The following is a 27,743-nucleotide window of genomic DNA, read 5'->3' on the forward strand; positions in this document are numbered from 1 at the left end:
TGCAGGGCAGTATTCCAACATGATAACGACCCCAAACACACCTCCAAGATGACCAGTGCCTTGCTAAAGAAGCTGAGGGTATAAGTGATGAACTGGCCAAGCATGTCTCCAGACCTAAAACCTATTGAGCATCTGTGGGGCAACCTCAAATAAAAGGTTGAGGGAGCGCAAGGTCTCTAACATACACCAGCTCCGTGATGTCATCATGGAGGAGAGGAAGAGGACTCAAGTGGCAACCTGTGAAGCTCTGGTTAACTCCATGCCCAAGAGGGTTAAGGCAGTGCTGGAAAAAAAATAATGGTAGCCACACAAAATATTAAACACTTTGGGCCCAATTTGAACATTTCCACTTAGGAGTGTACTCACTTTTGTTGCCAACAGTTTAGATATTAATAGCTATGTGTTGAGTTTTTTTTGAGGGGACAGCAAATTTACACTGTTATACAGGCTGTACACTCACTACTCTACATTGTAGCAAAGTGTCATATCTTCAGTGTAGTCACATGAAAATCTATAATAAAATATTTACAAAAATGTGAGGGGTGTATATATTGAAAGGGAACACACAGTTCCCATAGACCGCAATGTAAAGGCACTTTCAGTGCTGTTTTTTTTCTCCAACTACCCACACTCGCCACTTTTAAGGATATGTTTCCACTTCATAGCAACACTTTTGTTTTTAAGGGACTGATTATATAGACTTCTGTGGATGATGATGATTCTGCAGTGTACAATTTATTTGATATTAACTAGACATTTGCGCAGCGAAACCAACATGGATTAAAAAATATTCTGTATATAGTTTTGTGCTTGAAATAGTGTCTATTTTTTCTTCTTTGAAGGAGAATAGATAGATATATATCTTTAAAGATATATATTACACTACCTTGTACTGTAATCCATGATGATATTGGTTTCAACATGGATGATGTCAACTAATGTGGTGCGATTTATATATAAAAAAAAAAAATTATATATATATATATATATATATATATATATATATGTGTGTGTTTGATCGTAGCTAAGGGAGTAAGTTGCACAACAAATCTAAATATATATGAATATATACATATATATTTATTTATGTATTAAAGTGTGTACATACACATATTAAACAAATATACAGGGAGTGCAGAATTATTAGGCAAGTTGTATTTTTGAGGATTAATTTTATTATTGAACAACAATAATGTTCTCAATGAACCCAAAAAACTCAATATCAAAGCTGAATAGTTTTTGGAAGTAGTTTTTAGTTTGTTTTTAGTTTTAGCTATTTTAGGGGGATATCTGTGTGTGCAGGTGACTATTACTGTGCATAATTATTAGGCAACTTAACAAAAAACAAATATATATCCATTTCAATTATTTATTTTTACCAGTGAAACCAGTATAACATCTCAACATTCACAAATATACATTTCTGACATTCAAAAACAAAACAAAAACAAATCAGTGACCAATATAGCCACCTTTCTTTGCAAGGACACTCAAAAGCCTGCCATCCATGGATTCTGTCAGTGTTTTGATCTGTTCACCATCAACATTGCGTGCAGCAGCAACCACAGCCTCCCAGACACTGTTCAGAAAGGTGTACTGTTTTCCCTCCTTGTAAATCTCACATTTGATGATGGACCACAGGTTCTCAATGGGGTCCAGATCAGGTGAACAAGGAGGCCATGTCATTAGATTTTCTTCTTTTATACCCTTTCTTGCCAGCCACGCTGTGGAGTACTTGGACGCGTGTGATGGAGCATTGTCCTGCATGAAAATCATGTTTTTCTTGAAGGATGCAGACTTCTTCCTGTACCACTGCTTGAAGAAGGTGTCTTCCAGAAACTGGCAGTAGGACTGGGAGTTGAGCTTGACTCCATCCTCAACCCGAAAAGGCCCCACAAGCTCATCTTTGATGATACCAGCCCAAACCAATACTCCACCTCCACCTTGCTGGCGTCTGAGTCGGACTGGAGCTCTCTGCCCTTTACCAATCCAGCCACGGGCCCATCCATCTGGCCCATCACTCTCATTTCATCAGTCCATAAAATCTTAGAAAAATCAGTCTTGAGATATTTCTTGGCCCAGTCTTGACATTTCAGCTTGTGTGTCTTGTTCAGTGGTGGTCGTCTTTCAGCCTTTCTTACCTTGGCCATGTCTCTGAGTATTGCACACCTTGTGCTTTTGGGCACTCTAGTGATGTTGCAGCTCTGATATATGGCCAAACTGGTGGCAAGTGGCATCTTGGCAGCTGCACGCTTGACTTTTCTCAGTTCATGAGCAGTTATTTTGCGCCTTGGTTTTTCCACACGCTTCTTGCGACCCTGTTGACTATTTTGAATGAAACGCTTGATTGTTCGATGATCACGCTTCAGAAGCTTTGCAATTTTAAGAGTGCTGCATCCCTCTGCAAGATCTCTCACTATTTCTTACTTTTCTGAGCCTGTCAAGTCCTTCTTTTGACCCATTTTGCCAAAGGAAAGGAAGTTGCCTAATAATTATGCACACCTGATATAGGGTGTTTATGTCATTAGACCACACCCCTTCTCATTACAGAGATGCACATCACCTAATATGCTTAATTGGTAGTAGGCTTTCGAGCCTATACAGCTTGGAGTAAGACAACATGCATAAAGAGGATGATGTGGTCAAAATACTCATTTGCCTAATAATTCTGCACTCCCTGTATATGTAAATAAGAAGATACATATATATATTTACTGGTTACACAAAGTTCATAGACCGAAATGTAAAAGGAACTTTTCAGTGCAGTTTTTTTTCTCTCTAACACCTCACTCCTGCCTTTACCCCCAAAATACTGCCCAGTGCAGTTATTTTATTAAAACATAAAAAAAAGCTAAAATTTTTAATTTTTAATAAAAACATAATTTATGCTTACCTGATAAATTTATTTCTCTTGTAGTGTATTCAGTCCACGGGTCATCCATTACTTATGGGATATATTCCCTTCCAAACAGGAAGTTGCAAGAGGATCACCCAAAGCAGAGCTGCTATATAGCTCCTCCCCTCACATGTCATATCCAGTCATTCGACCGAAACAAGACGAGAAAGGAGAAAACATAGGGTGCAGTGGTGACTGGAGTTTTAATTAAAATTTAGATCTGCCTTAAAAAAGACAGGGCGGGCCGTGGACTGAATACACTACAAGAGAAATAAATTTATCAGGTAAGCATAAATTATGTTTTCTCTTGTTAAGTGTATTCAGTCCACGGGTCATCCATTACTTATGGGATACCAATACCAAAGCTAAAGTACACGGATGATGGGAGGGACAAGGCAGGAACTTAAACGGAAGGAACCACTGCCTGTAGAACCTTTCTCCCAAAAACAGCCTCCGAAGAAGCAAAAGTGTCAAATTTGTAAAATTTTGAAAAGGTGTGAAGCGAAGACCAAGTCGCAGCCTTGCAAATCTGTTCAACAGAGGCCTCATTCTTAAAGGCCCAGGTGGAAGCCACAGCTCTAGTGGAAAGAGCTGTAATTCTTTCAGGGGGCTGCTGTCCAGCAGTCTCATAGGCTAAACGTATTATGCTACGAAGCCAAAAGGAGAGAGAGGTTGCCAAAGCTTTTTGACCTCTCCTCTGTCCAGAGTGAACGACAAACAGGGAAGAAGTTTGACAAAAATCTTTAGTTGCCTGTAAATAGAATTTCAGGGCACGGACTACGTCCAGATTATGCAAAAGTCGTTCCTTCTTTGAAGAAGGATTAGGACATAATGATGGAACAACAATCTCTTGATTGATATTCCTGTTAGAGACTACCTTAGGTAAAAACCCAGGTTTAGTACGCAGAACTACCTTGTCTGAATGGAAAATCAGATAAGGAGAATCACAATGTAAGGCGGATAACTCCAAGACTCTTCGAGCCGAGGAAATAGCCATCAAAAACAGAACTTTCCAAGATAAAAGTTTAATATCAATGGAATGAAGGGGTTCAAACGGAACTCCTTGAAGAACTTTAAGAACCAAGTTTAAGCTCCACGGAGGAGCAACAGTTTTAAACACAGGCTTGATCCTAGCCAAAGCCTGACAAAAAGCCTGGACGTCTGGAACTTCTGCCAGACGCTTGTGCAAAAGAATAGACAGAGCAGAAATCTGTCCCTTTAAAGAACTAGCTGATAAGCCTTTTTCCCAAACCCTCTTGGAGAAAAGACAATATCCTAGGAATCCTAACCTTAGTCCATTAATAAATCTTGGATTCGCACCAATACAGGTATTTACGCCATATCTTATGGTAGATTTTCCTGGTAACAGGCTTTCGTGCCTGTATTAAAGGTATCAATAACTGACTTGGAGAAGCCACGCTTTGATAGGATCAAGCGTTCAATCTCCATGCAGTCAGTCTCAGAGAAATTAGATTTGGATGATTGAAAGGACCTTGTATTAGAAGGTCTTGCCTCAGAGGTAGAGTCCATGGTGGACAGGACGACATGTCCACTAGGTCTGCATACCAGGTCCTGCGTGGCCACGTAGGCGCTATCAGAATCACCGATGCTCTCTCCTGTTTGATCTTGGCAATCAGTCGAGGGAGCAGAGGAAACGGTGGAAATACATAAGCCATGTTGAAGAACCAAGGAGCTGCTAGAGCATCTATCAGCGTCGCTCCCGGGTCCCTGGACCTGGATCCGTAACGAGGAAGCTTGGCGTTCTGGCGAGACGCCATGAGATCCAGTTCTGGTTTGCCCCAACAATGGACCAGTTGAGCAAACACCTCCAGATGGAGTTCCCACTCCCCCGGATGAAAAGTCTGACGACTTAGAAAATCCGCCTCCCAGTTCTCCACGCCTGGGATGTGGATCGCCGACAAGTGGCAAGAGTGAGACTCTGCCCAGCGAATTATCTTTGAGACTTCTAACATCGCTAGGGAACTCCTGGTTCCCCCTTGATGGTTGATGTAAGCCACAGTCGTGATGTTGTCCGACTGAAATCTGATGAACCTCATTGTTGCTAACTGAGGCCAAGCTAGAAGAGCCCTGAATATTGCTCTTAACTCCAGAATATTTATTGGGAGGAGTTTCTCCTCCTGAGTCCACGATCCCTGAGCCTTCAGGGAGTTCCAGACTGCATCCCAGCCTAGAAGGCTGGCATCTGTTGTTACAATCGTCCAATCTGGCCTGCGAAAGGGCATACCCTTGGACAGATGGACCCAAGATAGCCACCAGAGAAGAGAATCTCTGGTCTCCTGATCCAGATTTAGTAGAGGGGACAAATTTGAGTAATCCCCCTTCCACTGACCTAGCATGCACAATTGCAGCGGTCTGAGATGCAGGCGCGCAAATGGCTCTATGTCCATTGCCGCTACCATTAAGCCGATTACTTCCATGCACTGAGCCACTGACGGGCGTGGAATGGAATTAAGGACACGGCAAGCATTTAAAAGTCTTGATAACCTGGCCTCCGTCAGGTAAATTTTTATTTCTACAGAATCTATCAGAGTCCCTAGGAAGGAGACCCTTGCGAGTGGTGATAGAGAACTCTTTTCCACGTTCACCTTCCACCCATGCGACCTCAGAAATGCCAGAACTATCTCTGTATGAGACTTGGCAATTTGAAAGCTTGACGCCTGTATCAGGATGTCGTCTAGATACGTAGCCACCGCTATGCCTCGCGGTCTTAGAACCGCCAGAAGTGAGCCCAGAACCTTTGTAAAGATTCTCGGAGCCGTAGCCAATCCGAAGGGAAGAGCTACAAATTGGTAATGCCTGTCTAGAAAGGCAAATCTTAGGAACCGATGATGATCTTTGTGAATCGGTATGTGAAGGTAGGCATCCTTTAAGTCCACTGTGGTCATGTACTGACCCTCTTGGATCATGGGTAGGATGGTCCGAATAGTTTCCATTTTGAAAGATGGACTCTGAGGAATTTGTTTAAGATCTTTAGGTCCAAGATTGGTCTGAAGGTTCCCTCTTTCTTGGGAACCACAAACAGATATGAATAAAATCCCTGTCCTTGTTCCGTCCGTGGAACTGGGTGGATCACCCCCATTACTAGGAGGTCTTGTACACAGCGTAGGAATGCCTCTTTCTTTATCTGGTTTTCTGATAACCTTGAAAGATGAAATCTCCCTTGAGGAGGAGAAGCTTTGAAGTCCAGAAGATATCCCTGAGATATGATCTCCAACGCCCAGGGATCCTGGACTTCTGTTGCCCACGCCTGGGCGAAGAGAGAAAGTCTGCCCCCCACTAGATCCGTTTCCGGATAGGGGGCCGTTCCTTCATGCTGTCTTGGGGGCAGTAGCAGGTTTTCTAGCCTGCTTGCCCTTGTTCCAGGACTGGTTAGGTTTCCAGGCCTGTCTGGAATGAGCAACAGTTCCTTCCTGTTTTGGAGCGGAGGAAGTTGATGCTGCTCCTGCCTTGAAATTTTGAAAGGCACGAAAATTTGACTGTTTGGCCTTTGATTTGGCCCTGTCCTGAGGAAGGGTATGACCCTTAACGCCAGTAATTTCAGCAATAATTTCTTTCAAGCCGGGCCCGAATAAGGTCTGCCCCTTGAAAGGAATATTAAGTAGTTTAGATTTAGAAGTCACGTCAGCTGACCAGGATTTAAGCCATAGCGCCCTCCGCGCCTGGATGGCGAATCCGGAGTTCTTAGCCGTTAGTTTAGTCAAATGTACAATGGCATCAGAAACAAATGAGTTAGCTAGCTTAAGTGATCTAAGCTTGTCCATAATTTCATCCAATGGAGCTGTGTGAATGGCCTCTTCCAGAGACTCAAACCAGAATGCTGCAGCAGCAGTGACAGGCGCAATGCATGCAAGGGGCTGCAGGATAAAACCTTGTTGAACAAACATTTTCTTAAGGTAACCTTCTAATTTTTTATCCATTGGATCCGAAAAAGCACAACTATCCTCAATCGGGATAGTGGTACGCTTTGCTAAAGTAGAAACTGCTCCCTCCACCTTAGGGACCGTTTGCCATAAGTCCCGTGTAGTGGCGTCTATAGGGAACATTTTTCTAAATATAGGAGGGGAAAAGGGCACACCAGGTCTATCCCACTCCTTGCTAATAATTTCTGTAAGCCTTTTAGGTATAGGAAAAACGTCAGTACACACCGGTACCGCATAGTATCTATCCAGCCTACATAATTTCTCTGGAATTGCAACTGTGTTACAGTCATTCAGAGCCGCTAAAACCTCCCCTAGCGGGGACTTCCGGTGGGCGGGCGAACTGACTAGCCGCAAGACGAAGGAGCTCCGCTACATCTCTTGCTGAAATACTAAGGCAGTCGGCGATTGAGCCCGAGCAAAAAAAAACCCTTAGCCTTAACAGGTGACCACTGCACCTTGCCTGGCATCTTAAACTGTGGGAGCCCCCAAAAACGGCTTCCCCACCGGCAGGCTACCGACTACCGAAAAGAGCCGCGCTTAGGAGCGGCAGAAGACATAGGACGAAAGTAGTGTCCTCGCAGCCCTCTGGCCTTACCTACTCCGCCGCATCAGAAACTACACAGGCGAACCAGACTGTATCACAGCGGTAAGGTGGAAGGGAGCATCGCACACACTGACCCTTGGTGCGCCCGCCATTTTGCCCCCAATCAGTCTACGCAGCTGCAATCTTTCCCCTATCTGAGCACACTGGAATACAGCACATAACTAAGGTGCATCTTGGAAGGGGACATTGATGATACTTTAGCACTAACATAGAGCCTGAGGGTCAGGAGAGGAGGGTCACACAATAGTGCCGCTGGGGACATTTTTTCTAACTTACTCCCAGGGACAGGCCTGACTGAAGCGCGCCACCGTAGTACAAAGTGGCAAGAACACCAATACTCATAACTATCAGCGCTCCAGCCACTTTCCTGGGGTATACACCAGGCCTAACCTCTAGCTTTCAGTGAGGTCCCCTATATTACATTACAGCCTAACGCTCTCAGTCACACGATCCTACACCATACATCCTCCATCACTGGTATAACTATAACAGCAAAGCACAGGACTGAGCCGCTGTACCCCCCCCCCCAGGCTGCCACTTATTTCTGCAGCTACTGACCCCCCCTGAAAAATCTGACACATTGGAAAACTACAGCTTCATTGCCAAGACGTTTTTTGAAGCACACTTATCGAATATTGTTGTGGGGTGAAGCGACCACTAGGCTGCCTGCGCTTTCAGAACAGGGACCCGTTCCCACGTGGTCTAGGCCTCAGACCTCCCTAAGGCTGCAGAGAATCACAGTAATCAGAGTCAGCAAGAAACAAATATTAACCCTACACGCTACAACTGTCAGCGGACCTAACAGATGTCCACCACCCCATCAGGGGGAAGATTACTGCCCTTACACTCCACATATGGAACTTTGGCACTAACTTTTCTAACACAAGAGGAAAAAACTTGCAATCAAGGGGCATAGTGTTGCTTGGCGAGTAAGAGAGACAAAGTTTTTCCTGCACGTCCTGTCCAAACATAACAAACCAGATATATTGCAATATTCTCTGCTGCTGCAGTGGCAGCTGCGTATCCTAACGCAAAACACTCTCTATGACCACGTATAGAAAGAAGGTAAAGAATATCATCCCTTATGAAAGTCGACAAATATTTCAAGGTATCAGCATCACAGGCTATACCCATGATGTCTGGTAGGCAAAAAGCAGCAGACAAGACTAAGAAGCATGTTGCAGAAATCCACCAGGATCCTCCCTCCCCCATCCAAAGGGACTTTAATCCTGACCCACCTCCTGACCTACTCCAAGACCTCAAGGCCTTTTTTCTGCCTAAGATGGAAACACTGCAGGCAGGAATGGACACCCTCACCACGGAGATCCGGCAATATGCCAATAGATTACAACATGCAGAGCAAAGGATATCTGATGTGGAGGACTCTCAACAAACATCCACTCTGGCCATACAACGCCTAGAACGTCACAACTCCACATTGCAAGACAAGTTAGACGATCTCGAAAATAGATCCCGCCGCAACAACCTGAGGATTGTGGGGGTCCCCGAGTCAATTAAAAATAAAGACTTACTTGAATTCACAGCCTATACCTTGCCTAAATTATTGAAAATGGACCAGGAGACTATGCCGCTTGATATCGAAAGGGCACACAGAATAGGCCCAGAATCCCTCCCATCCAAGCCTAACCAGAGACCACGACAGGTCATCTTCAAACTGCTCAGATACCAAGAGAAAATGACACTCCTAAAGGCATATCGATCTACACCTGACCTTCTCTACGAAGGCCACAAACTCCTCATCTTTCAAGACTTCTCTGCTGAGGTGGCTAGAAAGCGGAAAGAGTTCGCACCCCTCTGTTCCAAGCTACACTCCATGGGACGGCAAGCCTCACTGTTATACCCGGCCAAGCTGAGGCTGATGACACCTGGAGGCCCCAAGTTCTTCTTGAACCCACAACAACTACAAGAATTCCTGGATGCTGAAACCCGTAATGGCGAGGGTTGAAAGAACATTCTGCATACATCCACTCTCTGGCCTCACTTAGTTTGAGGAATGGATGACCTATACCAAAGACTCCTATTACCACCTAACCCAAGGACTAAGTATTTGCCCTTGTCTGTATTTGTCTATGTTAATCTTTTTGCATTTCTTTTGTCTTGCATAATAACTCTGACAATGTGTATACCTAAACATGCTGAGGGTTTACTGCTCAGCCTCTTACCTCTTTTCTTACCTCGTATGTTTTCCCCCTCCTCCCCAACCCTGATCCCAGCCTCTGTGTATTCTCCTCACCCCCTTCCACTCTCTATGCTGATCAGTCCCCTACCTCTTTTCCTTCCTTTTGTCTCTTTCCCTCCCCCCCCTACCCTGACCTTGGCCCTCATATGTCTCTCTCACTCCCTTTCATTCTCTTTATGTCTTGGAAACCAGGATGTCAATCTTTTACTTACATGCATATCTTTTTCCTCAGGCTGTGGGAGGAGCACCCGGATTCCGTTCTGCCGGATACCTGCAGATGCTTCAGACCGTAAGTCGCTAAAGCTCCAGACACACCCCTCTGTACACAACCCTCTTATTTCCCAATTCCCTAACAGTTCTACTACACAACCCACTACTAAATATAGACTCAAGCAGGATCACAATGCACCTATAACTTACACGTCTGTTATACGTCACCTATCAAATACATCTTCCCCTCCCCAACAGTATGGCGCGTCCCCTTAAAATTGTATCTTGGAATGTGGGGGGGATTACCTCCCCAGCCAAGCGTAGCATCATTCTGCACCACCTAGGGCGACTTCAAACTGACATTGCTCTCCTACAGGAGACACGACTCACAGGGGCGGAACATGAGAAACTAAAAAGCAGATGGGTTGATCGAGTCTATTACACCCCTACAGAAGGACGTAAGAGAGGAGTTGCTATACTCGTTAGAAAAGGAATATCAGTACAAATCACCCCTACCACCATAGACCCTAGAGGCAGGTACATCATAGCAAGTCTGCAGATAGATAATCGCACATACACCATATGTAACATCTATGGCCCAAACCAACTCAGACCATCGTTCTGGCGCTCCATTCAGACCCACTTGGCTGCTCTCGCCGACTCTCCCATCCTAATGGGTGGAGACTTCAACCTGGCTCAGGAACTGCCACTAGACCGCAGAACTGACACACACACTAAGAGACAGGAAAAGACTATAGCTAAGACACGGAAAAAAGAAACAGATACCATAGCAACCTTTAAAAACTCACTAGACCTCATAGACGTGTGGCGTTCTCGCAATCCAACCAGGAGAGACTTCACGTGTGCCTCTAAAACACACAGCACTCTCTCGCGCATTGATTACTTCCTGTGTTCGGGCCAGCTACATACACAAATCCCACAGACAGACATTTCAGACATTATAATCTCAGACCATGCGCCCATATGGCTACTACTTGGCCCTAAACCCAACACTTCTACTCAAAAGTCCTGGAGATTCCCTACTTACCTATACCACAACATTGAGTTCAGTAGACACCTAAAAACTCAATGGAAGGAGTACTATACCTTTAACGCCCAACACCTCCTTACCCCAGGGATTTTTTGGGGAGCATCAAAGGCAGTCATGAGGGGACAGATCACCAGCTTTACTGCCCACTACAATGCAAAACGGAAAAAGGTAGAAACTGTCACTACGGCAGAAGTCACAGCTGCTTATAATCAATACCTAGCTCATCCCTCCCCCCAAAGCAGAAACATATTTTACGAGAAAAAGAGACTTAGGGAGGATGCCCTGGCTCAGCAGGATCACTTGTTTCAGACACATAGAAAGGGCCGGTTCTATAGGTTTGGAGATAAAACTGGAAAGCTACTGGCTAACGTAGTGAAAATGGCCAACCCCAAATCCATAATCCCCTCAATCCAAGCGCAGGGGGTGACATACTCAGACACTAAATCCATAATGTCAGAATTCTTAAACTTCTACTCTGCACTTTACACCGCACAGCCATGCACACAGAATGACAAGGAGGAATTCTGGAAACAGATTACTCCTCCCTCTCTTAGCTCAGACAACCTAGACCTCCTCAACGCCCCGATCCATGCGTCCGAGGTATTGAAAGCCATAAAATCAGCTAAGTTGGGCAAGACCCCGGGACCTGACAAAATACCCATTGAATACTATAAGTTACTACAAGCAGAACTTAGCCCACTCCTGGCCCAAACATTTACAGCCTATCTGAAGGGCACAGCTACCCCCCCAATTGACTTTGCAGACGCACTTATGTGTTTAATCCCCAAACCAGGACGAGATCCGACATCCCCTGCCTCCTACAGACCAATAGCGCTCTTGAACAGCGAATACAAACTTTTTACTGCCATACTTGCAAATAGGTTAGCTGCTGTAATAGGGTCAGTCATTCATAAAGATCAGACAGGATTCATGAAACACCGCACCTCAGTCACCAACATACGTAAGACCCTGTCGGTGATAGAGTACTACTGGCAAAGAAAAGACTGTAACAATACTGAATCTGTCGCACTCCCAGAGGCCTGCCTTCTCTCTGTCGACGCGGAAAAGGCGTTCGACAGAGTAGAGTGGGATCACCTCTTGACTACCCTGGGAAAATTCGGTATAGTTGGGGACTTTCGAAGACTCATACAAACGTTATACCATAGCCCCCGCTCTTCAGTGATAGTAAATGGAGAGGTGTCCCAGCCTTTTCTTCTCGGAAGAGGTACTAGGCAGGGATGCCCTCTATCGCCCCTACTATTCAACCTGGCTATAGAACCCTTAGCTATATATATTAGAAATAAGCTTCCAGCATTACAAGTGGGGCCTCATTCAATGCACCTCTCACTGTATGCCGATGACCTACTTTTATATGTAACCAAGCCCTATGATAACATACCCAAGCTCATCTCCATATTTCAACAATTTGGCACCATTTCAGGCTACAAAGTAAACCTGGACAAATCGGAAATGACATACCTAACTAACAGACTCCCCCCCACACCCATACAAACTACACTCAAAATCACGGATGGCTCCTTCAAGTACCTGGGTATCCTCCTACATGTTAACCCGCATTCAATATACAAACTAAACATCCCCCCAGTGATCAAGCAAGTTTGCTCGCTATTGGCGAGCTGGTCTAAATTACCCATACCCTTGTCAGGGCGAGTGAGTTTAATTAAAATGTTGGCAATGCCCAAATTATTATACCCATTGCAGATGCTTCCCCTCCTATTGACGCAGAAGGACCTGAAGAGCATATCAAGTGCTTTCAGTAACTTTGCGTGGAATTCAAAGAAACATAGAATCAGCAGAACAAAGCTAGCACTACCTACTGACAAGGGTGGTCTAAAGCTCCCAAACGTTGAATGGTACAACTGGGCGACGCTGACAAAATTAGTCTTTGATTGGCTAGCACGAACCTCAGTATTTAATGATGAAACCCTCGAAAAATCCCTTGTCTACCCTCTCCACTTAGCCTTCCTCCCACATGCTCCTATTCACACTCTTCCTGCCCAAATCAAAAATAGCATTCTCTTCAGGGATCCGTTACGTGCCTGGGCAAAATTATGCAAGTGGTGGAAGCTCTCCACTGCAACCACTAAGCATCTTCCACTGAGGGGCAACCCTAACTTCCTCCCAGGCATGACTACGCGAATATTCGCCCAGTGGGAGGAGAAGGGACTAGGTGCAATCTCACAGCTGATAAACCCACTCACTAATACACTATTTCCTTTGGCACATCTACGAGATAAATTTGACCTCCCCAGACACAGTACATTTGCATACTTCCAAGCCGCTCACTACACACGTAAGCTCCTCACTGAAGGTCTAGACGTCACAGCGAGATCCCCAATAGATTCCATTTGCTCTCTGACTAAGCAGGGGTCACACTCTATTTCCTACATTTACAGCCTAATTATTGAAAGCAAATCTACTGAGATCATGCAACAGCTGAGTTCCAAATGGTCCTGCTGCACAGGCCTCGACATTAGTGAAGACATTGTATCAAACAGCTTTAAGCTGCTTACTACTAGTACATTAGCAATGCGATATAGGGAGATGCACCTTAAATTCATTCACTTCAGCTACATTACTCCCCACCTTAGAGCCAAATGGGTTCCGGGCGCGGTAGACTCATGTCCTAAATGCTCCCTACCTGATCCGGATATCGTGCATCTGTTCTGGGGCTGCCCTAAAATAACTAAATACTGGAATAAGATACAATTCTGGTTGAACAGGATACATAGCGAGACATCAGTCTTAACAATGCATGACGTCTTCTTTCTCAGGGGACACACACGGAGCGTCCCACAGGACCGCTTCATAAACACCGCCATCCTAATAGCTAGGAAACTAATCCTACGACATTGGGTTTCTAGTAAACCGCCACATATCACACATTTTACTAGCCACTTGCATACACAGCTCTTAATTGAGCAGGCGGACGTTAAGGGAGACCTAGAGAGGAGAATTAAGACCTTTTACAGGAAATGGGAACCCTACCTAATGACCTTACCCGACAGCATCTATACACAGATAATATCACCTTTTGCCAACAGTACATTCATGATGACAGAGAGACTGAGAAGTCAGGACATATAGGAAGGCTAAATACTTCTCAAAAACACTAACCCCCCTCTCCCTCCCCCCCCTCCCCCTCTCCTCTACCTTCTTTCCTCTCCCCTGCTTCTTTCCTTCTCTTACTCCCTTCACTTTTCTGACTATCCTTACCTCTCCCATGAGACCTTGAAGCGTTGGAGCTAATCTGTATAGGAAACCGCGACATAACGGGCGGGACGGTCCGGGTGCCTCCTCCCCAGCAAAAAACCCAGCGGTCTTGGGGTTTTCGCCTCCTCTCACGGAACATAAAGCTGAATCCTACTGCCCTAATGGAGGGCTTTGTTGTTGTTGAGGTTTTGACTACTTACATTATCTGGAAGTGTTTTGTCCCCTTTCCTCCCCGGAGACCACTTATACTAACACTAACCTTCCCGGGAACTTACTTCACTTGTACCGGCTATGGGATGTAAATATAAATCTCCTCATATATCTTAAGCTGTTATTATGTTAATCGGATTGCCGCCTCGCCGGGGGTACTGCTTTTCTATATGATGCCACCCGATCCAGGTTTTGTTATTTACATGGGAAACTTTACTGTTGTTATTGTTGTTTTGTTGGTTTCCCCATCCCCCTCCCTTCCTCTCACCCTCCCCTTCCCCCTTTCCCCTTCCAATGGGCTTAACCCCTCTCCCCATCCCTTGCCTTTCCTTTCCCCTTTCCCTGTTGACCCTCCCCCCCTTTCCCACCTCCCCCTCCCTCCCCATCCTGCTCCCCCCCTCTTCCCCCCCCCCCCCAATCCTGCCCCCCCCCTTTTTTTTTTCCCTTTCCCCCCGATTTTAGGCACAAAATTTAAAATGCCAGGTTGGGTGATAAATGCTGCAAGACTGTTTCAGACCAATACATAGACCATGAAGTAAAGTGCCTGCTATGATACCATTTTTGTGAATAACTGAGTTTCGCCTCTTCATGTATTTCACTATCACTTGTTGTATTGCACCCCCTGGGGTTTTTTCACTAAATAAAGAAATTAAAAAAAAAACAAAAAACCTCCCCTAGCAATACACGGAGGTTCTCAAGCTTAAATTTAAAATTAGAGATCTCTGAATCCGATTTCCCTGGATCAGATCCGTCACCCACAGAATGAAGCTCTCCGTCCTCATGTTCTGCAAACTGTGACGCAGTATCGGACATGGCTCTCACAGCACCAGCGCGCTCTGTTCTTATCCCAGAGCAATCGCGCTTACCTATTAATTCTGGCAATTTAGATAATACTTCTGTCAGGGTATTATTCATAATAGTAGCCATGTCTTGTAAAGTGATTTGTATGGGCGTTTCTGATGCACTTGGCACCACAATATCACGCGCCTCCTGAGCGGGAGGCGAAGGTACTGACACGTGAGGAGAGTTAGTCGGCATAACTTCCCCCTCGTTGTCTGGTGATAATTCCTTTATAGATAAAGACTGACCTTTATTATTTAAAGTGAAATCAATACATTTAGTACACATTTCTATGGGGCTCCACACTGGCCTTTAAACATAGTGAACAAACAGATTCATCTGTGTCAGACAGGTTTAAACAGACTAGCAATAAGACTAGCAGACTTGGAAAACACTTTAAATAATTTTACAAGCAATATAGAAAAACGCTACTGCGCCTTTAAGAAGCACAAAAAAAACTGTCACAGTTGAAATAACAATGAACCAAATCAGTTATAGCAACCAAATTTTCACAGTAAATGTATTAAGTTAGCAGAGCATTGCACCCACTTGCAAATGGATGATTAACCCCTTAATACTCAAAACGGATAAGAATAGAGAAAAAACTTTTTTTTTTTTTTTTTTAACACAGTCAAACACACTGTCACAGGTCTGCTGTGACTGATTACCTCCCTTAAAATGACTTTTAAAGTCCCCTGAGCTCTCCAGAGACGTCCTGGGTCATGCAGGAAGAAGCAGGAAGACTGGGACTGAATTTTTACTGCGCAAAAAAAGCGCTAAAATAGGCCCCTCCCACTCATTATTACAACATTGGGAGCTTCAGTTAACTGTTTCTATGCAGAAATACAAGTCAGCCATGTGGAAAAAATTTATGCCCCAATAAGTTTTATCACCAATGTACTTCACAAAACGATTAAACATGCCAGCCAACGTTTTAAACATCTTTTTTAAAGAGTATGTATCTCTATTAATAAGCCTGATACCAGTCCTTCTACTGCATTTAAGGCTTATTACATCACTTCAGTATTAGTAGCATTTTCTTAGTCAAATTCCATTCCTTAGAAAATATTTTACTGTATATATTTTAATCAGCCTGATACCAGTCGCTTTCACTGCATTTAAGGCTGTACTTACATTACATCGGTATCAGCAGTATTTTCTTAGTCAATTCCATTCCTTAGAAAAATAATTTACTGCACATACCTTATTTGCAGGAGACCCCGCACGCTATTCCCTTTCTGAAGTTACCCCAATCCTCAGAATGTGCGAGAACAGCCAGTGGATCTTAGTTACTTCTGCTAAGATCATAGAAAACGCAGACAGATTCTTCTTCCAAATACTGCCTGAGAAAAAACAGCACACTCCGGTGCCATTTAAAATAACAAACTTTTGATTGAAGAAATAAACTAAGTATAAAAACACCACAGTCCTCTCACGACCTCCTATCTAGTTGAGGGTTGCAAGAGAATGACTGGATATGACATGTGAGGGGAGGAGCTATATAGCAGCTCTGCTTTGGGTGATCCTCTTGCAACTTCCTGTTGGGAAGGGAATATATCCCATAAGTAATGGATGACCCGTGGACTGAATACACTTAACAAGAGAAATACACTACATTTGGGGCAATAAAATACACTACATTTGGGGCACATTTATAAAAAAATACACTACATTTTGGGCACATTTATAAAATTAACCAGAGTTAATTTTATGAGTGCCAAATGCTACTGCAAGCTTGCGGTATCAATTACCAGCCACTTATAATGGCTGGTTAATTATCACACGCCCGCAAACGGGCAAAATTGGGAACACAATAAGGGGATGCCAATTATAACGTGTCAATTTAAGTTTTTACTATTATAAATAAAGATATAGCTAAACTGTGGTAATGGCATATTAAAAAAAATCAAAAACAAAAAGAAAAAGACACATGGTAGTGTTACATTTATTCTTCATATACGTTTCACTGGGTGCCAAGTCGGTTTTATTTATATTAAAAAAAAATATATATATATATTTGAATTGCATTCATATATCTTCCCCCTCTATATATTCCAGATAACATAATAAACTTCAATCCAGGCATAACTAACGAAAAATAGATTTATATTCCATCTAAACAAGGGAAAAAAATATCTACAGGGAGACCAAAGAAGAGAATTTAGAGAAAGAAAAAATAACTTTGTATAGTTTGTCGTTTAACAGGCCATTGTAAAAGATGCCATTTTGTAATTTAAATAAAAAGGGATAGAAAGGTCAACAAGTAATGCATTTCAATTCAAACCATTTTTGCATTATACATCAATTAGCAAAAAAGCTTCTAATAAAAGTAATTACTGTTTTTTAGAGGCATACTCACATATACTTTCACCAATATTCAAATACCACAACTTTCAGAATCAGCAGTGGCTTGTATGACACAAACGAAATATTCACAGACACAAACAACCGCTAGCTCTCTGAGCTTGAATATTGCAAGGACCCTCACAGCATATGTGTGTATGCCTCTGAAAAACAGTAATAACTTTTGCTAGAAGCAATTTGCTAATGGAAGCATATTGCAAAAATGCTTCTATTTTAAACTGGAATGCACATTTCAGTTTTGACCTTTATATCCCTTTAAAGGGGGAGGTTATTCAACATAACATGCATAGTAGATAAGAATGAAAGAAGTCCATCGAGATTAACCTATACAGATTCTACCTGATTTACAATAAAAAAAGCTGACAATTGAGCTTACATTAAAAAATTAGAAGCTTAGTCATTTAAAACAACCAAGCAATCATCTCTCTGAATTCTGTTTTTAGCCAGCAATGTATTTTTTAAATGTATCTAATTTATTGGCAGTCATTACCTCTTTAGGCAAGGTGTTCCAAAAGCCCATAAAATAGGCTAGAGGAAAGATTTAATTTGCAGCAACGTAATCATATCACCTCTCAAGCGCCTTTTTTATAGGCTAAGAAGACCCAATTTGACTAGCATCTCTTCATAGTTTAAATCCTCCATTCCCCTTAATAGTTTTGTGGCCCTTTTTCTAATTCTGCAATGTCCCTTTTTAAAATTGGTCCCCAGAACTGCACTATATACTCAAGGTGAGGTCTTATACCAGGGATCCATTGCATCTATGTTTACCTCCTCATAGAATATAAAATTAGATTTGTTTGACATGATCCATCCTTTGTACTCAAAACTTGATTTCATAATCTTGTTTTCCCAAATATACTGTTGAATATAATCCCCTTCAGTATCTTCCCCATTACTGATGTCAGACTTACTGTTCTATATCTTCCTGGTCAGCCCTGCTTCACTTTTTAAAAAGTGGCACCACATCATCTTTACGTCAGTCTTGGGGTACTATGCCTGAAAAATTGTGAGCAGAGGTTTGGCTATGACAGTGCCAAACTCCCTTAGAACTCTAAATTGTATTCCATCTGGACCTGGAGTTTTAATTTACCTTCATATTCTCCATTTTGATTACAGATATCATTTAGAGATAACTCAGTTATTGGTACGGGCTTCTATGTTCTAGTTTGTTTCAATGTCTCATGTATATTGAAGAAAATAAATTGTTTAGCATCTTAGTCTTCCCCTGGTCACTGTTAATTATGATACCGTTCTCAAATTTTAATGTACCTATACAACTGTTCACAGCCTGTTGAATTCCAACTCTTTCAACCTTTTAGCAATTACTGAAACCTGGCTATCTTCCTCTGACACTGCTTCCATTGCTGCTCTCACACATGGTCGTCTTCACTTTAGCCACACACCTAGGCCAGATGAGAGACCTGGTGGGGGTGTTGGAATCTTACTTCCCCCTCCTGCTCCTACCAGTACCTCTCTCTATTTCCATCTGTCTCCTTTTCTTCTTTAAAGTCCACTGCATTCGCCTGTTCTCTCTCCTCTCTCTCAGAGTGGCAGTTATCTATTGTCTCCCTGGACCAACCTCCCAATTCCTTGACAAGTTTTCTGCCTGGCTTCCTTACTTTCTTTCTACAAATACACCTACTCTAATTCTGGGTGACTTCAACATCCCCATTGACAACCCATCTGCCCCTGCTGCCTCTAAACTTCTCTCACTCACAAACTCCTTCGGCCTCTCACAATCCACCCTATTTCCTACCCACCGCGATGGACACTATATTGATCTGGTATTCTCCTATATCTGCTCTCTCTCTGATGTTGCCGGTCGTCCATTTCCCATCTCAGACCACCATCTGCTCACCATTAATCGTAATATACAGGCTAAACCTACTTCTCCCCCTCGCACCTGTAGAAATCTGCGCACTGTGGACCCTCCCCAACTCTCCAACCTTTTTCAAATACACCTCCCCCACACTTCCACAATATCCTGACCTTTCTACAACTCACTCTCGCTCCTCCCTAACTTTGTAACTTTGTAAAGCCCCACGTCGTCAGCTCTAGCCCTGGCACTCCCAGCAAACATGCCACCTACAAAAATGCTCCTGCAGTGCTGAACGGGCCTTGAGGAAATCCCGCTCTGAATCTGATTTCATGCACTATAAGTTCATTCTTTACTCTTACACCTCTGCCCTTCACTTATCTAAGCAAACCTACTTATCTTCTCTTATATCCACTCACTTCTCAAACCCTAAAAGACTCTTCTCCATTTTCAACTCACTCCTCTACCCACCTGCACCACCTCATCTGCATTTAGTGCTCAAGACCTGGCTGACTACTTTTTCAATAAAACACAACATCCGAAGAAACATCCCAACACAAGACTGGAATCTCCCAACCTGGCTCCCAGTCACCCCCTCTGCCACTCTCTGCACCCCCTCCTCCCAACCACTCAGAGTGAAGTGGGTTCCCTATTGTCTTCCTCATACCTCACTACCGCCCCACTTGACCCTATTCCTTTACATTTAATACCTTCTCTGTCTCCCACCCTCACTCCAGCTCTTACTCACATATTCAACTTATTTCTTTCTACTGGCTCATTCCCTGCCTCCTTCAAACATGCAAAGGTCACCCCCATCCTCAAAAAACCATCCCTTGACCGTAACTCTCCTGCAAACTACCGCCCCATATCACTGCTCCCACTAGCTTAAAAAATCCTTGAAAGACTAGTTTTCGATCGACTAACCCACTTCCTGTCCTCCAACTCATTGCTAGACCCCCTGCAATCTGGCTTCCCTTCCCAATCATCAACTGAGACTGCCCTCACCAAGGTAACTAACAATCTCTTTTCTGATAAAAACAAAGGGTACTACTCTATACTCATCTTACATGACCTCTCTGCTGCCTTTGACACTGTTGACCTTCCCATTCTCCTACGGACTCTCAGCTCTCTTAGGCTCTGTGATGCTGCCCTCTCCTGGATTCACTCTTATCTCTCTAGCAGATCCTTCTCCATCTCTTTTGCTGCCGACTTCTCCTCTCTATTACCTCTGTCTGTTGGAGTACCTCAAGGTTCTGTCCTGGGTCCTCTACTCTTCTTTATTTACACTTCTTTACTGGGTAAACTTACCAGCAGCTATGGCTTCAACTATCACCTCTATGCTGATACCCAGATCTACCTATCCACCCCCCTGCAGTCCTTCTGTCAATTCTCCCATCAGCAACTGCTTATCTGGCATTTCCTCCTGGATGGCCTCTCACAACCTAAAAATAAACATGTCCAAGACCGAACTACTTCTAATCCCTCCCTCTAACTCTACTCCAGTTTCTAATTATTCTATCACTGTTGGTAGCACCACTATCTCCCCATCGCCCCAAGTCCGCTGCCTTGGAGTCACACTTGACTCAAATCTGTCCTTCATTCCCCACATCAAATTGCTCGCTTCAACCTGCCGCAACCACCTACGCATTATCTCCAAAATTATAGATACTTCATGTAGAAAGCTCCTTTATTTGTTTCAATCGGTCGTCGTTCTTAGCTGCTACAGCAGCCCACGGCTAAAAAAATTTTTTGCCAAGAGGTGACGTTTTCACCTCTTAGCCAATAGCCGTGCAGTAAATCCGGCTTGGTGCCCATGGGAGACGGATTTACCGCACGGCTATTGGCTAAGAGGTGAAAACGTCACCTCTTAGTAAAAAAATGTTTTAGCCGTGGGCTGCTGTAGCAGCTAAGAACGGAGACCGATTGAAACAAATAAAGGTGCTTTCTACATGAAGTATCTTATACTTCATGAATGAAAGTCCCCTTCATTTGTTTTAATAGTCAATCCTAGCGTTTGTAAAAAGCTAGGATTTACTTTCACTTTAACTGTTCATTTATCCTCTGTGTTTTTATTTAAGAACAACTTTTAAAAAAAATTAAAATCAAAAGTCTTGGTTGAAACCTTGTAATACCGCTTATGGAAAATTATTTCAAAATGTGACCATACTATGGTCACGGTTACCTAATTTTTCTTTCACTTCTATGTTTGTTATTATTTCTGTATTATTTGATAGCACTAAATCCAGAATAGCTTTATTTCTAGTTGGCTCCGCTATTAATTGTGACAAAGTTATATTTGAGCTTATTTAAATATCTAACCCTCTAGGTTTTATTGCTAGTTTCATTGTCCTTATTTATTTTAGGGTAGTTAAAATCTCCCATAATTACAGCACTGGTATTATTAGCAGCATTTCCCATTTGCATTAGCAGTTGAGTTTCGTCGATGCCACTATTGTTGGGGGATTTGTACCTAATAATATTTTTTGGGGAATTTTAACCCACAGTGGCCCTACATTATCACCTGTATAATTATAAATATAATTTATTCCCTTACTGTAAATTTAAGGTCAGATTTAATATCCCCTTTTATAACCCCTATCCATTGTAAATAACGTATAACCCTCTAAGTTAACTGCCAAGTCATGTGAATCATCCCCACAGGTTTCAGCTATGCTAAAAATATAATATTCCTCTTCTGCTCCCAAGGGCTCCAGCTTCCCCATATTAGTCGTCATGCTTTTTGCATTTGTTGTTATACATTTAATTTCCTTGTGCTTTCTGTTGCTATTTGGTGCCCTTCCCTCCAAATCTTGCAATGTGCTATTTCCTCAGTGTAAACTTGCATGATCCAAGCTTTGAGATCTTACAGACGCATCATATTCACAGACTAAACTATCGGTTCTATTATGTTTGGACTGAGCCTCTCCCACCTTCCCTTGTTTAGAGGTTTCTCTAAACGTGCCAACACCCTTTACCCCAACACACCTGCGCCCATGTCATTCATGTGCTATCATCCTTACTGTACACATTGTATCCAAGTGAAAAGTCAGCCAGGTATCTAAAAAGTCAAACCCCTAATTTTTACACCACATTTTTAACTAGGAATTAACTGCCCTTAACTCACTCTGCCTTACTGGGTGAGCACATGGCACTGGTAATATTTCAGAAAATACTACCTTGGAGGTCGGTCCTTGCTTCCCCTAGAGTCATTTTTAGGACACTCCATCTCCGAACTTTGTCATTAGTAACAATATGCACCATGACTATTGGATCAATAGGCCTAATACAAGCCCCTGGAAGACAGCAAAATGTTCAATTTAAGGGATCTGGAGGACATGTTGTCCTATCTACTTTCCTGATTAGAGAGTCTCCTATCACCAACATCTGTTTTGCCTCTCTTCTGTTACTGCAGGGCTGTTCACTGGATTCTTAGGAAGAACAGCCCTCTCTGACATTGCTACACCTGAACCAACATCCCAAACACCTTCACTTAGTCTGGCAAATCTATTGGGTTGTACCAGCTCAGAACTGACCTGTCTCTTTTGCTTACTCCTACCTTCCCTTCTGTGATCCAGCTACTTCCCTGAGTATCCCCCCTCTGAATCAACTCCATCCCACTGCTAGAACCATGAGCAGTCTATTCAGTCATATCCGCTTCGATTTCAAGTGTTTGAATATAATGCAGTGTTGCAATTCGTTCCACCAGTACTATAATAAGAGCTTCTAGAGAGACAATATGCTCACACTTGCCACAGAGGTATGATCCCTGAAGTGGCTGCTCCAGTGATGCAAACATATGAAAAGTTATGCACTGGATGAGATTCTCACACACTTATAAAAGTTTGAGATGATTAAATAGAAAAAAGGTTTATATTTACCTTTGCTTGCTCTAACTCCCTTAGTGCTCAAACTCTTCACTTACACAGAGAAACTGATTGCAGCAAGCTTTGCTAAGCAAGCTTACAGAGTGATTCTGTTGAACTTAGTGTTTAAAGGGCAAGTCAACCCAAAAAAATATTACTTCTTAAGCAGATAATGCATTTAACGATTTTTACAGCAAAATGTTTGTCCAATTTTTTATCTAAATACTGTATACATTGCAAGTAAAACTACTTACTAGTTCTCCTCCGGCCATTTTAAGATGGCCAGCTGACCCCTCCTTTCCCCAACGTCGCCCAACCGCTTCCACCGACTGATCCTAGTCTATCCCGTGCGTTCCCGTGTTTCACGCATGGGCAATGCGCCGTTTTCGTCAAGGGGGGCATTTGAAGCAAGGAACAAAAAAAAAGTGGTTGTTATATGCGGGGGACCAGTGTGCGTTCCCTTCAGCAGACCCTGATAATTTAGATTATTATATCCAACTGCTGTGGGACCACTCTGTGGTGGGACCGCTGAAGGGAATGCACACTGACCCGCCACACCAGTGCCAAGTTCAAACTTTGCTTCTTTGTGATCTTGTGAGATTTCACTATGATCTCATGAGATTTCCTAGTAAACTTCCTTAAATGAAGGGTGACTGTGCCTGTACGTCACATGCACGTAACCTCTTAAGACCTGGGAAAAGCATCCTCGTATATTTATAGTTCCTCCACAATGAGATGGAATATATTCCTTTTTCACATAGAGATGTTCATAACATTTTATTGTCAGCTATTTACAGATATGCTGCATTACATTTAAGTTATTTAGCATTTGGGTAACATATCCCTTTAAGTACCTGTGAGTCAATAAGAAGTCTGCTAAATGCAGGTCTTGTTAAACTACCAAAGCAAAAGGAGCCATAGCTCCTAAAATGTTTACATCTAACTTTTATTTGTTGGAGTATTCTGCACATCTGTACATTAACACTATGTCCCAAATTATACACAGCTCATTGTTTTATCACAATTGTGGTAAAATATAAGTGTGCTGTTTTCACTATGCAATACCTCTTAAAAGAATATTCACTAGTGACTGCGAATTTTATGGTAAAAATAAGATTTTTCTGTGCTTTGACTCAGCGGGCTATATGCACTACTGGTGAAGATAGTATAAGAGATTTATACTTTAGCATTAAGATGATCCTTCACTGAAACTAGGGAGTCTAGCACACGCCCCAAAAAAACAGCCCCAGACCATTATCCCTCCTCCACCTAACTTTACTATAGGCACTATATATTCTGGTAGGTAGAATTCTCCTGGAATCCACCACACCCAGATTCTTCCATCTGAGGCTTGTGTACAGCTGCACGGCCATGGAAATCTATTTCATGAAGACCCTGATGCACAGTTTTTACTCTGATGTAGCATTCAGAGGAAGTTTGGAACTCTGTAGTGAGGAATGCAACATATGATAAGCAATATGTATGTGCTACACGCTTCAGAGCTCAGCAGTCCTACTCTGTGGGTTTTAATGGTCTACACTTCCACTTCACAGTAATAGCACTTACAGTTGACCGTGGCAGATCTAGTAGGGCAGACATTTAATTAATTAACTGGCTTGTGGCAAAGGTGGTATCCTATGACAGTGCTACATTTAAAGTCGCTGAGCTCTTCAGTATAACCTATTATACTGCCAATGTTTGTTTATGCAGAATTCAGGTCTATGTGCAGGATTGTATGCACCTGTTAGCAATTTGTGTGGGTAAAACACCTGAACTCAATAAGTAGGGGTGTCCACATACTTCTGGCAATATATAGTGCAGATAGATAGAACTACAACCCAAACTTATACATTCTATACAGTTATGAATACTGGAACACACAGGACTAACACACACATTAAAGCATCACTTATAAATTCATGTGTAAATAAACTTGTTGACACATCAACCCTTACCTCCTTTTGTCGTCCAACAAACCTTACTTTTCTGTAGTCTTTTTCATCAAAGACCTAAAAAATAAAAATAAATACATTTACTTTAGTGTTACAATGTTAATTTGTTAAAAGGATAGTAAAGTCAAAATTTAAAGGGACATGAAACCCAAAATGTTTCTTTCGTGATTTAGGTAGAACATACTATTTTAAACAACATTCCAGTTTACTTCTATTATCAAATTTGCTTTATTCTCTTGGCATCATTTGTTGAAGGAGCAGCAATGCACTACTAGTTTCTAACTGAACACATGGGTGAGCCAATGACAATCGGGATATATATGCAGCCACCAATCAGCTTCTAGAACCTAGGTTCTCTGCTGCTTCTGAGCTTACCTAGATAAACCATTCAGTAAAGTATAACAAGAGAAGGAAGCAAATTAAATAATAGAAGTAAATTGGAAAGTTGTTTAAAAGTGCATGCTCTTTCTAAATCATAAGAACAAATTTGGTTTTCATGTTCCTTTAACAACTTACCAATTTACTCCTATTATCAAATTTACTTCATTCTCTTTGTATATGTTTTATTGAAAGAGCAGTAATGTATTACTAGGAGCTATATGAGCGCATCAGTAAGTTAACCCCTTGGTGCCAGTACTATAGTGTAAACACTATAAGTAACAATTAAATCACGCAATCGTCGATGCAATCACGTAATTTCAAGGCTGGGATTGGATCAGGGGGTCTGACAACACTGCTAAGTACGTGCCCCAGGCAGATTCTTCACTTCGTAATAGTGGGAAGCTGCAGGATGCCATATATGGTAGGTTGCTCCATGCCGTCCAAACTGCGTTAAAGGCCAGAGCTGTTAAGACGGCATGGAACATCCTAACAGCGTGAAGGGGTTAATGGCAAGAGACATATATGTGAATCCACCAATCAGTAGCTAGCTCCAAGTAGTGCACTGCTGCTCCTGAGCCTACCAAGGTATGATTTTAAACAAATGATAACAAGAGAACAAAGCAGAGTGCATAACAATAGTAAATTGAAAAGTTGTTTAAATTGATATGCTCTAACTGAATCATGAAAGAAAAACTTTGGGTTTTATGTAATTTTAAACTCTTATCATTTAGAAAGATATTGCAATTTTAATCAGCTTCCCAATTTAGTTTTATTATCAAATTCACTTTGTTTTCTTGGTATCCACCCCAAGGCAGAACATGCAATGTAACTGCAGAAAATGCAGCATGTCTGCAGAAAGAATGTCCCCAAGGGTGGCCTGGCATTACTCTTAGAAATTGAAGAGATACAGAGCACAGCACTGCAGTTTTACTCTGTGCGGTGTGCACTACATTCACAATGATCCAGATGGAAAGAGCGCCAAAGAGGCTAAAGTGGTTAAAAATATGTAAATATAAATAGAAACTTAAAGTGAAAGCCCGGTTTTTACCTCCACTTTAAGTCTAACCATTTATTATCTAAAACATTTAGACATCTAAAATAAATAACAGAAAATAACAGTAGGGTACCCTATCATTTTAAACAGAATACATATAACAATAGTGAAAATGGAAGTTCAATATATAAAGTCCTATATAAGCAAATGTGCACAAAAGATTGTCCCTCAACGTGATGTGAACTTTGTAGGTGAAATTCCTAATTGTGTCCCAACAGGAAAAAAATATAAAAAGAAAAAGTAAAGGGGGGGCGGAGCTTGGCCGTTCAGCGAAATGGCCGTGTAGTGCAATAGCTCCTAGGCCCCAAGTTACTAAACCCAGCAGTTACACCCGACCGATGCCTTAAACACAGCACCGCATTAGAGGAGACAACCCCCTGAGCCTGGATCACCATCCCAACAGCCGCAAACCCCTGTCACCAACCCCGGGCCCGCTCATAACATCGAGCGACGCCCGGACCTGAAGGGAAAGACGACACGTATCCAGACTTCAGCGGCACCCAAACCAAAATCCACACAGGGAGCCTTAACGCTGCAACTCAACGGCCACTGACACCCGCCAACAGTCTCCCACATCAGAGAACATAACAGCTCTGCGGGCGCGGCCCTCCCTCAAAGCGGAAACTACACAACGGGGCAGCGAGGTAAGAAGGCGCACAAACTAGGCCTCAGGCGGCAAAGATACTAGCCTCCCACAGCACCGCAGCACAGCAGCCTTCCGTCACAGGGACAAATCCACCCACGAACTCAATAGAACCCCCAGCGGGGCAGGCACACACCTTATATCTAAATAAACACTGAAACAAGGGGCACACCTACTCAGCCCCTAACGTTTGCTGCGACCCACACGCCCTGCGCACTTTCTGTGGCGGCTTGCTTCTTTTTCTCCTTGCCGCACGACTCAAAATTCAGCCACTGGAGACGGGGAACCCACGCAGCCCCTACCAGGCAATACCCACTTGCAGATGACCCTTGAGTCGCATAGCCAGAATAGCGACCCGCCAGACAGCAGCCCCACACAGTGCGCAAGAGAAACAGCACAAAAACCATGTGTTAAAAAGAAACAAAAAGCGAACTGTCCTCACCCACCTTAACCCCAAGCATACCAGACACAGAATAGAAGAAGA

At 42.9% G+C, this 27,743-nt stretch overlaps 1 protein-coding gene across 1 annotated transcript in view; it reads right to left on the bottom strand.

Moving 5' to 3' along the window:
• Nucleotides 1-27,743, bottom strand: part of NDUFS6 (NADH:ubiquinone oxidoreductase subunit S6) — an 87,828-nt gene that overhangs the window by 33,674 nt on the left and 26,411 nt on the right. Inside the window, exon 2 of the mRNA XM_053714405.1 lies at nucleotides 25,185-25,238. Coding sequence (XP_053570380.1) covers nucleotides 25,185-25,238 — 54 coding nt within the window. The remainder of the gene's footprint in view (nucleotides 1-25,184; nucleotides 25,239-27,743) is intronic.

This window comes from Bombina bombina, chromosome 5 (genome assembly GCF_027579735.1).
Source record: "Bombina bombina isolate aBomBom1 chromosome 5, aBomBom1.pri, whole genome shotgun sequence".
NCBI classification, from domain to species: Eukaryota; Metazoa; Chordata; class Amphibia; order Anura; family Bombinatoridae; genus Bombina; species Bombina bombina.